Source organism: Tupaia chinensis, unplaced genomic scaffold (assembly GCF_000334495.1).
Source record: "Tupaia chinensis unplaced genomic scaffold, TupChi_1.0 Scaffold143775_1, whole genome shotgun sequence".
In the NCBI taxonomy this organism is placed as follows: Eukaryota; Metazoa; Chordata; class Mammalia; order Scandentia; family Tupaiidae; genus Tupaia; species Tupaia belangeri.
Window position 1 is genome coordinate 144,285 of NW_006203624.1, and position 15,822 is coordinate 160,106.

Sequence of the window (15,822 nt, forward strand, 5' to 3'; positions counted from 1 at the left end):
ACCTCTCTGATCTCATTTTTCTCCTCTCCTTGTTCAGGCTCCCTCAGCCATATTGGCCTTTCTTCCTGGAAAGACCTACTTGAGATGCCCACATGACCTGTTTCTTCTTTTGTCACATCCCTACTCAGACATCAGTGAGGCCTACTACATAAAATGCATTTAATTCATCTGTCCAAAAAATATTTATTGTGCATTTATTGTATTCCTGACAGTGTTCCCTCTTCTAGGAATATAAAAGTAAACAAAACAGATAAAAATTATCCTTGTCCTCCCAAATAAGCAAGTATATACAGTACGTGACACGATGATGCTTCAGAGAAAAAGCAAAGCCTGGTACAAGAGCCGGTAAATGCCTCCACACTCCCAATCTCCCTACCTTGTTCTCTGTACCCCTAACACTAACCACCTCATGACATATCATAAAACTTATTGTTGAGCTCCCTCTATAATATAACCTAAGATAAAGAATTTGTTTTCCCACTGCTGACCCCTAGAACCTCAAGATTATGGTAAGTGATAGATAGCTGTCAAATGAAAGGAAATTTTAATTTGTTCTTTCAAACAAATTTTAGTTTTTTAATGAAAGTGAACTATCACAATAAATCCTTTCTTGTCAATATCACAGAATAAAACATAAATTAGAATATTTAATAAAGGAAAAAAACAGTAGGAAGTAAGAATCTACTAACACTACCTGCTTAGGTAATTTCTAGGTTTCTCAAAGCACTGCCTTCTAGCTGGGCTTTTTTTTCCTATGAGCCAGGTAGAAGGACTCTGCACAATAGCAATGAATGACAAATGAATTCCTGAGAGGACTTGGGAACTACACCACAGAATAAAAAGCTGGATAGACTGTAAAATTCATGAGCACAGGAAAAAAATAAAAATGTCTTTTAACTTTCTTTCTATCTTAAAAAAAAAAAACTATCATAAGTTAAAACTCTCTGTGTTCCAATATAAAGAATATACATTTAATAACATCCTCTCCCAGGAATTAAGAGATGGCAGAAAAAAAAGAGAGACCTTCATTATCTATGGGACCTTAGCTGAAAATTAAAAACCAAATCTTAGTTTTTCTCATTTTAGAAGTGTTAATAAATACCAACCCTATTTATATCATACATGTGTTACATATTCATTCAGTGTTGAACAAATATTTAATAAATTCCTGCTAAATACCTGACACTATTATAAAGATTTCATGTGACTATATGAGAAATAATTACATAAGCTATGAAAGGCTATTTCAAATTATTATGATTGATTACAATGATATGATTTAATTTGCTCAGTCCAGATGACTGATGAAGTAAACTGCTTAGGAATTCTTGCAAAATTCTTGTATATGTAACCTTAAGAAAAAACAAATAAACAGTCTTTTTTTCTTCTCTTTCAACAAAATTGTTAATGAAAGTAAAATGGGCAAAAGGAATTGGGCTCCTTTTATTGTCTCTGCCATTTTCCATACTCATAGCGCTAACAATGTGAAGATGGTAATAAGAAATGAAATAGCCCAAGGCAATAAAAAAGAAAGAGGAAAAACAAAGAAGCTAGGTAAATTATCTTTGCATAATCATGAGTTAATTACTCAAGCTAATAACCTTCCCCTGAGGGCCTATTCTTTCCACAAAGCACAGTAGAACAGCAAAAAAAAAAGTCATTTCCCTTCATCATTCTCTCCCAATGGGAACACCTTTAAGTTTTCCAGCTTCTCATTTTGCTCTTTTAATTTCTTTCAAAGTAGAGAAAAAAGCAGAATTTCCAAAGAAGTCTATGGTAAGCCACCTATTTCCTGAATGCAAACTAGGTTTTCTATAGTTAATTCACATCACAAAGACATGACCTATACCACACTTGAAGAGACAAAAACATCATCATTAAAACGTCATATTTGGTTACATCAAATATTCTAGCACTAGAATACCAAAAGTCAGAAGCTGTGGAGAGCTTGTCCTTAAACAGTGAAAGTCATGTAACATCCTGAGAAAAACTAGTTATTTTGAACACGTGTATGATTCTAAGAAAATAAATGCTAACCTGGTGCCATATGCTTAGAATATCTTCAATAAATATTCATAAATGTAAAAAGCAGAACAAATTGTAAGTAAAAAATTTACAAAAATAAATAGGACTAATACTATACAAGTTATTGGTTTCCTTGTATCAGTATATTCCAAACAAAACATGTGTCTTCTTTAGTTTTTGACTATACTGAGTTGATAGTATTAATCCTTATCCATTTAAAACGAAGTTTTGAAAAACTGTCTTACTTTTTCATGGGGAACCTAAAACCTTTGAAAGGTAGCAAAAAAGCAGGTGAATATGACTAGATGACAAGTCAGGAATAATAACTTGAGTCTGGTTTTCCTTTTGGTAAGCTGTCTTCTGAGGATTGATTACTTTGTTAGGTACCCAACCTGTCGTAATGCTTGGTACATGCTGGACTCTTAATAAATGCTTGCTGCTGCTGCTAGTCTTATTTTCACCATGCTAAACCAACCAGTGAACACTTACACCATATGCACTAATTAAAAACAACAAACCTAGGACTCTATCAGCCTCACATTTTGTGGCTGTTCACTCTAACATCCTAAGGAGGTTAGGTTCTAGTGGACTTTGAGTAAATTTCTTGAAAATAGATAATGTAGGGAACCAGCAGTTAGCGTAATGGCTATGTCGCTGGACTCCCACATAGTCGACCATAGTTCACGTCCCGGACACGGTGGCTTAAAACTCACACCGGGCACGTGTGCGTGCGTGCCCAAGATCCTGAGAGGAGAATGGAGGAGAAGGGATTGCGGCGTGACCATCCCCCCCTGGGGGATGACTTCTCGCTTTCTGTCTCTATGTCTCTCTCTGTCTGTCTGGCGAGTGCACACGCCCTATAGTGAAAATCTCTCCCCCCCCTAAAAAAAATAATAAATAAATAAAATGAAGAAAATAGATAATGTAAAGATGGATAAATAAAATTTTTCAGTCAAAATCAAGACTTAAAAAAGATTTAAGGCCCTACAAAATGGGGGAAAAAATGGATTGGGCAAAAAAATAGTCTGCCTAGGAAAGGTAGATAACTTCTTCCACTCCCTATTCTTACCTTCAAGCAGACCAAGCAAGGCTGAATGAGATTTTTAGCTAGAGATAAGGGATTATGAATCAAGGAGAATGAAATGCAGAGGGTTTCTAAAACTTTGGGAATTCCCATTTGAGCTGCTGAGGAGGCTTTTTGGTTCCTTCCTGAGTATCCTCATTACCTTCTATTTTGAGACCACAGTTCAACACAAAAAGCTGAAGCAGGAAGCTGAGAGCTTTAGACTTAATAGGAATAATGGAGAAGGTAGAAGTTCTGTTAGGGTTGATTATCCTTTGTACTTTGAACTAAAGAAGGTAATGTTGTATTATAGAATATTGTAGGTTTTTCTTGAGGCATGCTCTAAATTTTTCTTTAGTGTGTTTTCATTAAACAACATTATTTCTAATAAAACAAGAGTATTAAAATTTTAGGACTATAGTTATAACTGTGAAGTGTGAGAACAAGAACAATTTTTTTACCAAAAAGCTTTTACTTAAATTTTTCTGAATTAAGATCAGCTACAAACATATCTAAAAATAAAATTAACCAAAAAATTATGCTTTATTTTAAAAAATCCCTCTTTGGCCTTTTGGATACTAAATTCACCAGTATTTTAATCTTTCCAAGAAATACACTTAAAGCGTCGGTATAATTTTTTCCTAAAAAATGAAGCAATCTGAGTTTTTATTTTTGATATGTAAAAGTTATGAATAAGATATAATATAAAATAAAAATAATTTAAAAATTTCAAATTATATTTGATGATATGAAAATTCTACTGCAAGCCCTGGCATGGAGCTGTCACAATAAGAACATGCATCACTAGGTATAAGCAGAAAAGGAAAATAAATTAACTATAAATCTCAATATTGCATATGTCAGAACTAAAACAATAATCACAAAGCAAATTTAACATCATTAAATGTAGGAATGAAAGTCATTGGTAAGGTGGTTTGTCTCTCGCCCCTTTGAAAAAATGTTTTGAACTATCATCATTGCAAGTCTCAAAGAGTTTACAAGTAATGAAATTAAGTTGACTTGACCTTAGCTGCTAGAAAGGATTAAAATATTTTCAGGACTTAAAATATTCAAAGCCCAAATGCAGTTTCCAAAACCAAAGAAGCAGCTGAATAAACTTCCAACTTCAGCCATTTTAAAAACCAAGATTTCTAATGTTACCAGAAGTACCTCCCTCCGTCTACTCAGATTACAGTTTCAGCAGTTCCTAAGCACAGGCACAGCTGCTTGCACTTTTCTAAACCTAGAAACAGCATTCCATTTTGGAGGGAACTAAGTACCCAAAGCACCAAAGTCTTAGGAGATTATGGGCATCCTAGGGGTCGACAGAAGCTCACATTATAAGGGTATAACTAAAAGAAAATTCAGGGAAACCACAGAAAAATGATTGGGAACGTCAGTAAAAGAAAGGTTTCTGTTGGCTTTATTTTCCTCTTGCCCTTGAAACATGAAGGAGGTAAGAGAAAAATTCACACATACTGTAATGGTCTTCCATGCTGTTATGAAAATCATAATAATACACACTCAATATAATGTCTATTCAGAAAGAGATCTAATTGTTAGACATTCTGGAATACAGAAGTGGTACCAGTTTACTGTTTTATAGTACAGTAAGTCTTGATTAGATATAAGATTATGATTAGAGTAAATCCTAATCACATCTAACTTTATTTCAGTAATTTATTCCCAAAGGAACCTAGTCATATATAATAGTTCCTTTTCTTACTGAAGAGATGCATTTATACTACAGTCCTGAATTTAACTAAATTCCTATTATGCTCGATTGCCCATGTCAGAAAATGTGAGATCTCTCTAGATGGACAGACAGATGGATGGATGGATAGAAAAATAGAAAGACAGACAGACAGATAGACAGACAGAAAAGATCAATAGGAGCCCAAGAGTATTTTTCTATACTTAGCATATATAAATATGGTTTTGGTCAAATACATTTTAAGAATTTATTTATCTAACAAATTTATTATGTATGTATACTCTTCCAAGTATTAGGAATGCAAAAACATGATATCTAGTGGGCACCTGCAGACAAGTGTATATAATGTAATACATATATCAAAGTAATTCTATTTTGAGGCATCTGGAAAACTTCAGAGGAAGTAACAATTGAATTGGACCTTTAAGTTACAGTAGGAATTTTGTACCCCACAAAAAAGCACACCATCTCATTGGTTTGGAGCACAAAATACAAGCCAATGAAAAGCAGGAGAGAGACATGAAAAGCTAATTAATTGTATCACGCCATAAAGTGTGGGCTTTACTGGTGGCAATGAGGAACCACCAAAGTTATTTTTTAACTTTACACAAAAGAATAATACAATAATACCTATAGACACATCACCTATATTTATCAATTGCTACCATCTTGCCATATTTGCTTTCTCTCTCTACATATATATATTTGCCTATAATATTTCTTATTATTGCCAAAACATTTGAAAATTCGAAAACTTGATATTTTACATCTAATCTTTCCACATGTATCTCCTAAGAATAAAAACATTTTTCTATAAACCACAATAACCTACCACATCCCCAAAATTTAACATCTATTATTATATGAACTATTACACACATATTCAAATATATTCAATAATATCCTTTTTGGCTGTCTTTTTCCCTCCAGTCTAAGATCCAATCAAGGGCTACATATTTCATTTAATTGGAAAGTCTCTTATAATTTAGAATTATATTTTCATGACATTAACACTATTTAAGAATCCATGCCAGCAGTCTTTTTTTTTGTCTTTTTTCTTTTAGGGAGAGGTTTTTGCTTGAGGGTACGTGCGCTCCCCAGAAAGACAGAAAGTGAGATATCACCCCCCAGCGGGGAGGGCTATACCACAATCCCTTCTCCATTCTCTTCTCAGGATCTTGGGCACCACGCACACGCGCCTGGAGTGAGTTTAAGCCACTGGGTCCGGGACTCAAACCGCAGTCGACTCCATTGGAGTCCAGTGACATTGCCATTACACCTACTGCTGGTCCCCATGCTAGCAGTCTTGTAGAAGTTTTCACAAGTTGGATTTGCCAGGTTGCTTGCTTAAGATCAGGTTCAAGTAAAACATTTTGGCAAGTGTATCAAACAGGTCATGCTCTATATTCCCCAGAGTGTCACACCAGGAGGCTCAAAATGTCAGTTTTCAACCATAGATTTTTAAAGCACAGAACCAATTTCTCATTAGATCTTAGCATTAGATCATTTTAACAGCAGTGCTGATGTCTATTTTTTTTTGGTTTTTTTTGGGGTTTTTTTGGCCAAATGTTTCCAGCAAACTAGACTCCCCCAGATTTTTGTTCCTCTTCTTAGATGTTATTGACATGATCTTATCATCTTCCTAATACATACACTGTACCACAGTCATCACCCTTACTTTGATTATCAGTCACAGACTATGTTAATTTATGATGGCACAAGTATTAATTAAAAAAATTTGGTTGCAGACCATTCATGATTCATTCATGATTCAAAATCACTCATGATTGAAAATACAATACTGAGAAAAACTCAACAGCGTATTAAGCTGCTGAATCACATAGAAGGTAACTTTGGCTTTGCTATCACACTAAAAAGTCTGCTTTGAGCTAAAGCTACTGACAAAATACTTTTCTGAGTCCAAATGCTAGTTTAGAATTCTTGGTTTCCAAAGCATCTAACATGTCTTCTAAACAAAGTGCAATAAAGGAGAATCTACTTTTTCTTAAAGAAATTCAAACTGGTATGATGAGTACAAAGGAATTATCTTCATTAAGAGTAGTAATTAAAATAAAGATTTCCCAAATATGACTCTGTGATTGGAAAAAAATTAGTTTTATGCTTAAAAGCAAATACACTTTTTTGGGGGAGCCAGCAGGTGGCACGGTGGTTAAGGGTGCTGGACTCCCACATGGCTGATCATGGTTTGAGTCCCAGACATGGTAGCTTGTTTTCTCACTTTCTCTCTCTCTCCACTGTCTCTTTATCTTTTTCTGGTCAAATTAAGATAAATAAATTAATAAAGTTAAATAAAATAATTGTTTTGTAAAAGCATATATACTAGAGACAGAGAGAGAGAAAGTGAGAAAGTACCACCCCAGAGGGGATAGCCACTCGGAAATCTCTTCTCCACTCTCTTCTCAGGATTTTGAGCACATATGCCTGGTGTGTTTTTCAAGCCTCCAAATCCAGAACTTGAACCCCCCAGTTGACCATGTAGGATCTAGTAGCTTAAACCATTATACCACCAGCTGGCCCAGAAGCACATATACTTAATATGTTAAATACTCAATATTTTTAAAATTAGTACATATGTTAAATTGTAAGAACCTTAAAAAAAGTAATTAAAAAAAGTCGTACCTGAGTAAAAATATTGTGTGTTTGGCTTAAAATCCACCTGGCATCAGCATCAGGTGCCACTACTAATTTCAAGGTCCCAACATAGACGTCAGAACATAAGGTCCAGAAGTGCTGTTCTTGTAAACTGTAAACTCCTTGTAACTGCTGTACCTGAAATACAAAGGGCAAATGGTAATGTCATAATCACTTAAATCATCCTGAAACACATCAGTAAGCATGACTTCTATCCTCTAATTAAAAAAATGGGAGGTGACTGAATTAACAAATACCTATTGAGTTCTCATCGTGTGTCACGTAATATGTCAGATTTTTTTGAAATATAAATGAACACATCTCAAATTGTAGGGCACACCTGAAAAAGTACCAGAGGGTAGTTTCCAATATCAACAGAAAACAAGTATAGATACAAATGACCTAAGAAGGTTAAGAACAAAGTAAGCATCCAAATAGAAGGAAATAAAATACATAAAGACAGAAATTAATGATGCAGATTTAGAAAATAATAGACCTCACGATGTCTAAAAACAAGATCTTTGAAAAAACAAATAAACTAGAGGGGTATTTTTTTTTCTCCTTTTTTTGGAGAGGTTTTTCGCTATAGGGCGTGTGTGCTCGCCAGACAGACAGAGAGAAACATAGAGACAGAAAGCGAGAAATCACCCCCCAGGGAGGATGGCCACGCCGCAATCCCTTCTCCTCTCGGGACCTTAGGCACGCACGCACACGCACCCGGCGTGAGTTTTAAGCCACCAGGTCCAGGACACGAACTGCGCTCGACTACGTGGGAGTCCAGTGACATAGCCATTACACTAACTGCTGGTTCCCAAGAGGGGTATTTCTTTAAAGAATTATTTTGTTTAACTTTATTTTATTTATTTTAAATTTAGGCCAGAGAGGGAGAGAGGGAGACATGGAGAGAGGGGGGGGGGAGGGAAAAAGTGAGAAAGCAAGCCACCAGGGTTAGGACTTGAGCCGTGGTTGACCATGTGGGAGCACAACATCCTTAACTACCACACCACCTGCCAGCCCCTAGAGAGGTATTTTTTAAGAGGGAATATACACTTGCTGGAGAGATGGTCATCCCACAAGCCTTTCTACTTCATTCTCCTTCCTTATGGAATTTTGGGCATGCATGTACCCAAGCACTCACGCTCACATACACACCTCCTGTGTTTTTCAAGCTGCTGGTCTGGTACTCAAACTGCTCAGCAGGTCATATGAGATCCAGTTGTTTTAACCACTGTGCCACAAGCTAGCCCAGAGGAGTATTTCTTTTCTTTTCTTTCTTTTTTTTTTTTTTATAGAAGTGGTGATAGACACATTATTTTTATTCTCTTTCTGTTAGTTATTAATATGGGAGTCTTTTTTTTTTTTTTTTGAGGTTTTTGCTATAGGGCGCGCGCGCTCGCAAGACAGCGAGACATAGAGACAGAAAGCGAGAAATCACCCCCCAGGGGGGATGGCCACGTCACAATCCTTTCTCCCCCATTCTCCTCTCGGGATCTTGGGCATGCACGCACATGCGCCCGGTGTGAGTTTTAAGCCACCAGGTCCGGGACGCGAACCGCAGTCGACTACGTGGGAGTCCAGCAACATAGCCATTACATTAACTTCTGGTCCCAGAGGAGTATTTCTTAATAGGCCAATTCTTCACTGTGTGTGACTTCTGAGAAACCACATTGCCCTTGCATCCCTGGGCCCCAGAGAAGCAAATGCCAACATGCCCTTCCCCAAATCATATGACTATAAAAAAAGGAGGATGTCTTCAGTTTTTTCAGTGGCTCCCTAAATTTTCCTCAGCCTTAGACCGAGATCCATTGGCAATACAAACCTCTGATCAGGTGAAAGAGATGAAATAAAAAAGAAAAATTAAAAGAGAGACTAAGTAAAAACACAACAGATTAAAAAAACCATAAAAAGGAATATAACACTACTATATAATAAAGTATCAATATATGAATACGCAAAATATTCATACACTAAGAATCCAAACAATTCTCACTACTTCTACTGCCATCAGCCCAGCCCAAACCTCTATTATCTCTAGTCTGGATTATCTGAATAGCATCTTAACTGGTCTAATTCTAGCCTTCCACAGCTTCCATTTAGTCTCAGAACAGTACGATTAAGATCCTGTTACACTAAGTTAGGAGCTGTCGCTCTTCTGTTAAAAATCCTCCACTGGCTTCCCACCTTTTTCCTAGTAAAAACCAATGCTTTTAGGCAAAGTGGCCCCCTTTGGTGGCTGGGAGCTGGATTTACATATGGCTGACTTTGGTTTGAGCTGCAGACCTAGCAGCTTGAAAATCACACTAGGTGCATGTGTACATGAGCATGCCCAAAATCCTGAGAGGAGGATGGAGAAGGAATTAAGAGGGGCATGGAGAAGGAATTAAGACATGGCCATGCACTGTGGAAAGTGATTACTCACTTTCCTTCTCTGTCACTCTTGGCAAGTGCATGTGCCCTACGGCAAAAACCTTAATAAAAAAAAAAAAAAAAAGAAACACAAGCCTTCTGACCATTCTTTTTTTGAGAGCTTTTTCCTATAGGGCGTGTGTGCTCGCCAGAAAGACAGAGAGACAGAGAGACAGAAAGTGAGAAATCACCCACCAGGGGGATGGCCATGCTGTAATCCCTTCTCCTCTGTTACCCTCTCGGGACCTTGGGCATGCATGCACGTATACGCGCCCGGCGTGAGTTTAAGCTGCCCGGTCTAGGACTTGAACCACGGTCAACTACATGGGAGTCCAGGGACATAGCCATTACGCCAACTGCTAGTCCCCCTTCTGATCATTCTTTTAAAAAAAGCCAGGCATACCACTGCTTCGGCTGAAATTCTCTCTGTTCCAGCATTCTTCCTCACAGATTTCGGCACGGTCCACTCTGGATCTTGACTCAAAAAGGTCATCTTCTCAGAAAGTCCTTCTTTTCTTAATCTAGCTAAAGCTACAATGTCTTCATTGTTATATTTCCTTGCTTGGTTTTACTTCTTGGCACACAGCATTACATACTATATTATTTATTTATATTATTTATAATTGTTTATTGTATGTGTCCTCTAGCAAAATGTAAACCCAGTAAGGTTAGAAATTTATTTTTGGTTTGTTTTTTATATGTTGTATCCTTAGCACCTAAAACAGTGCTTGGCCTTTAGTAAGTGCTTAGTAAATAGAATCTATACTAAATGAATGAAAATACACTTTTGGAAATCTAGACAAAATAGATAAATTTTTGGAAATACAGAAAACCCCAAAATACAAAAAAAAAGAAAGAAAGAGAAAATGTGAAAGGGCCATTAAAAATTTAAATGGTAATAAAGTTCTCTTTCAAAAAAAGCCTCAGATTTTGAGAGCAAACTTTAAAGTAACAGATAGCCTCTGTTTTAGTTTTTCCAGAAAATAGAGGAGCAAAAAGTAATTTTAACCCCAATCACACAGTAAATAATAAGCTAATTTATCTAATGAATTAAACGAGCTAAATCTAACAATGTATTTAAAAGTAACACATTGTAACTAACCTGCATTTATCTAAAGAGGGAAAAGATGGCTTAACATCAAAATTCTATTAATATTGTTATTTAATTAATTAAATAAAGCATTATGATTACTTAATAAAGTCTAACAACTATTGGGAACCAGCAGTTAGCGTAATGGCTATGTCGCTGGACTCCCACGTAGTCAACCGCGGTTCGCGTCCCGGACCCGGTGGCTTAAAACTCATGCTGGGTGCGTGTGCGTGCGTGCCCAAGATCCCGAGAAGAGAATGGAGGAGAAGGGATTGTGGCGTGACCATCCCCTCTGGGGGGGGTGATTTCTCGCTTTCTGTCTCTATGTCTTTCTATGTCTGGCGACCACACGTGTCCTGTAGCAAAAACCTCTCCAAAAAAAAAAAAGTCTAACAACTATTTATATTTAGAAAAAAAAAATGCTGGGAGGATACTTCCTTAACTTATTAAAGGCTGCCTACTAACAACGTATAGAAAATATTGAAGGAAGAAAGCTTAGATGTACTCCCTCAAAGATAAAGATCAAGACAAAGATGCCCAAATGACTGCTATTGCTCAGCATCTCTGTATAGATCTGGAGGAGCTGAACTAAGAGCCATATCCAGAAGTTGAAAGAAAGATTAATGTAAAAAAGAGCTTTATGACAACATTTAAAAAAGAAAGAGGCTACTCTGCAGAGGGGTAACTATCTACCCCAGGAGATGGTCAAAAAGCCACACGGCCAATTGGTGTCACAGAAGAGAATCTTGTAAAAGATGTAAGTTTGGAGCAAACTAATAAGATCCTTTTCAAGATTCTGAGATTCTCTGATTTCTAAGTATCTACTTGGAAAGTCAATTAAGAAAAAGTTCATCTTGGGACCAGCAGTAAGTGTAATGGCTATGTCGCTGAACTCCCATGTAGCCGACCTTGGTTAGAGTCCTGGGCCCGGTGGCTTAAACTCACGCTGGGTGCTTGTGAGTGTGTGCCCAAGATCCCAAGAGAAGAGTGGAGGAGAAGGGATTGCAGAGTGGCTATCCCCCCAGGGGGTGATTTCTCACTTTCTATCTCTCTGTCTCTCTCTGTCTTTCTGGCAAGCACACGCGCCCTATAGCAAAAACCTCTCCAAAAAAAAAAAAAGTTAATCTTGCACCTATTAAAAATATTTTTTACCAGATGAATATAGGCTCAATATTCAATAGGGACTATATTTACATGATGAATACAGACACTATTTTCAATAAACTCCAAATTATTTGGTGGGATCTTTGAAACAGTACACATTGCGCTCTTCATTTAAAAGAAATTTTTTTAGAATTATTTTATTTTACTTCATTTATTTACTTATTTATTTATTTTAACTTGGACAGAGAGAGAGAGAGAAAGTGAGAAAGCAAGTCACCAGGTCCAGGACTTGAACTCAGTCGGCCATGTGGGAGTCCAGTGCCCTTAACCACCATGCCACCTACCAGTCCCCAACACACTGTACTCTTTAAAACCAGTTTTTCTGGAGAAAAAGATTAAAGTGAACTCTCTTCCACGTACAGTGGTTTAAATTTGTTTTCCCTCCCCATTTCTCTGGCAATCTCATGGAGTGGTCCACTGATAGCAAAAAAAAAAAAAAAATCCTGAATGAAAAGATTTCCCCTACTGCAGCAGAAGCAGCAGGACAAGTACACTCTTGTAATTATCCTAAAATACAGATTTAGAAATAATTTCTGTGGAAAATGATTTTAACTCTCTAAATTTATAAATGGGAAAAAGCATAATTACAGAAGAAAATCTATACTGTTATTCCTGTCTGGCAGTGTGGTATAGAAGGAGAATAGACGTGAGCTTCTGAGTCAGAATATGGATTAGAAACCTGATTCGGCCACAAGCACTTGTGATCCTAAATGAATGACTTGAATTCCCTGGGACTGAATTTTACCTAGCGAAGGAAGGTCTGTGAAGCACTAGGTAAAGGGACCAGCTTACAGTAGGCATTCAATAAAGTGGCCTGCCCTCTTCCACAGTTATGCTGACTAGTGCTGCCTTAACATCACAACTGCACATTTTAAATGGGCAATACTTCCCCCATACTAAAAAAAGACTTTTTATAGCTACTTCTTTTCCTCTAGCCTTTGAATCTTTCCATATTACACTGCAAATCCTAGACAAAATAGAAGCACTTAGAAAGTCTTGTATCTGCTCCACCAAATCCACCACTCAGTCCTCATCTATATCAGCGCTCTCTGCCTTCTTCACAGAATACAGTATCCCTGATGCTATCCACGATTAATCCTTGTACTTGGGCTTCTATTCTTTCTTACCGTCTTAAAAACTTCATTACTTCAATAATCTCCTTCACTCCCTAACATGCTCCTGAAATTGATCTTATCAAGGCCATTAATGATGCTTATGATACCTGTCAATGATCACTTCCCTGTCCCTACCATAGCATCAGTTTCTTCCTCTATGTTGGACTGTTCTCATCGGTAACACACATGAACTGTGTTATGCAATACAAAAGTCAAATATATCTGGCTGTTTAAATGAACGACAATTTAATTTAATTTTAAAAATTAGTTGCATTATCCCTATGAGGCTTGAGACTTCTATACTGGACAGTACAGATTATAGAACTTTTTTTTTTATTGGAGAAAGTTCTACAAGATAACACTGTCCTAAAATATCGTATTTTAAAAACAAACAAACACCCTTCCTCCTGCTACAAATCCATATCCAGGCTATTAACTCATTCTCTGAGCACTTTAACAACAAAACTACTTGAGAGAGTTGCATGTAGCCACTGACTCTAATTCTATAATTAATTTTCTCCCTAATCCACCCAAACCATGCTCACTCCCCAATATGCCACCGAAACGGGTCTTATTCAGGTCATTAATGATGCTTATGATGCCTGTCAATGATCACTCCCTGTTCCTACCTTATTGGCCCCACAGAAATACTGAGCCCAGTTGATTACTTCCTTCCTTTAACTTTGAGGTTTTCTAGTTTTCCAGCTCTCTTACATACACTACTCTCTTTCCTGGCTTTCCCACCTGGGCTTAAAGTCTGGAGTTGAAAGCAGAGCTATGAGAATAGAACTATAACCACCCCTTAGTTAATCTCATGCAATCTCAATGTTTTTTTTTTTTTTTTTGAGAGGTTTTTCACTATAGGGCGCGTGCGCTCGCCAGACAGAGAGAGACATAGAGACAGAAAGCGAGAAATCACCCCCCAGGGGGGATGGTCACGCCGCAATCCCTTCTCCTCCATTCTCCTCTCGGGATCTTGGGCATGCATGCACACGCGCCTGGCGTGAGTTTTAAACCACCGGGTCCGGGATGCGAACCGCAGTCGACTACGTGGGAGTCCAGCGACATAGCCATTACGCTGACTGCTGGTTCCCAGCAATCTCAATGTATTAAATGTATTCATGTATTGATGACTCAAAACTCTTTCTAGTCAGAATCCGTCCCTGAAATGCCAAATTGCATATCCAACCACTTAACTGACATATCCCCAGAAAGTATAACAAGTGTCTCAGTTTTAACAGCCAAAGAGAATTCTTGATTTGGGGGATTTTTCCATCCTCAAACCTGCATCTCAATTTCAACAAAATAGCAATACCATTTGTTGGTAAAGAGTTTTGTTGCCAATACTCTTCCCCTTATTAATATTGAAAAAGTAATGACGCATTATTACATGTTTTCCTCTGCAAAAATGTGTCACAACTTTTCAGATGACCCAATATAATCCTCCTAAAAACACCCCAGATGTTTATTTTTTCTCCATCTTTCAGCTATCATGGCAGTCCTAGCCACCACTTTGTTTTCATGTTATGTTATATCAACACCTTCATAACTTTTTTCTTTGCTTTCATGGTCCTTAGAATTCATTCCCTATGTAGCAAGCAGAATACTTTTGTAAAAATGTAAGATCCATGGAGCTCCCACTACCTCAAGCCTTCCAATGCCTCCCACTGAATTAGAAGTAAATTCAAACCTCTTTGTATGCCCCAAATCCCTGTATGATCTGGCCCCTGCTCTTCCACCTCCCAAGCTACTTTTCCCTTTATCAGGCTTCAGCCACATGGCTGTTTGTCTGGTCTCGGAACATACTAAATGAGTTCCGGCCACAGCACTATTACATTAGTGTTTTCTTTTGCCTACATCATTCTTCTCTAGGATCTTCATATGGTTGACTCCTTCTTGGCATTAAGATTTCAATTTCCTTGAATATGACTTCCTCAGTGAAACTAACGTAGCCATCTATATCTATACATTACCTTGTATTATTTCTACTAAAGTAGTTATCACTGATACTTCTTATTTACCAATTTATTATTTAGTGCCTATATTTCTCCAATAGTGTAAGCTCCATGAGAATAGAGCCCCTCTGCCTCTTGTTTACCATCACAGCCCCACCACCTAGAATAGTAATTTGGCATAAAATGGAAGCTCAAAATAAGAGAACTGAATAAATGCTTACTTCATCTGCTATCCATAGTCTGTTTTAAAGCAACTGCTCAACTTCTAGATGAGAACAATTTCTACCACATTTTTCTTTAGTAAAGTTCAACATTTTCTTATGATTTTATTGTGGTTGGTACAAATAGCATTCATGGTCAGTATTCAACCTTGGAAGAAATACTAAATTATACACACATGCTACCCATATTTGTCAAAAGCTCAAAACCCTAACAGTTCAGAAAAACAAAAGTCTAATGGTTTGGAAGAGCTGAAACTTACCCTCTGATAGCACTGAGGAAGAGTATTTTCCAACAGAGGAGGAGTTCTTTGCATTAATATTCCAACAGACTCTCTTAGAAGAGGAATAACACTAAAGAAAATGAAGACAGCAAATTCATTAAAGCCACATCATGAAAACCTAATCCTGCAAGAAAGT

At 37.2% G+C, this 15,822-nt stretch overlaps 1 protein-coding gene across 1 annotated transcript in view; it reads right to left on the reverse strand.

Annotated features, from left to right (window-relative positions):
• The window catches only part of SLC30A7 (solute carrier family 30 member 7), an 88,346-nt gene that overhangs the window by 4,028 nt on the left and 68,496 nt on the right, over nucleotides 1-15,822 (reverse strand). Inside the window, exons 9-10 of the mRNA XM_006164973.3 lie at nucleotides 15,666-15,756; nucleotides 7,443-7,592 (exon numbers count right to left, since the gene is read on the reverse strand). Coding sequence (XP_006165035.1) covers nucleotides 7,443-7,592; nucleotides 15,666-15,756 — 241 coding nt within the window. The remainder of the gene's footprint in view (nucleotides 1-7,442; nucleotides 7,593-15,665; nucleotides 15,757-15,822) is intronic.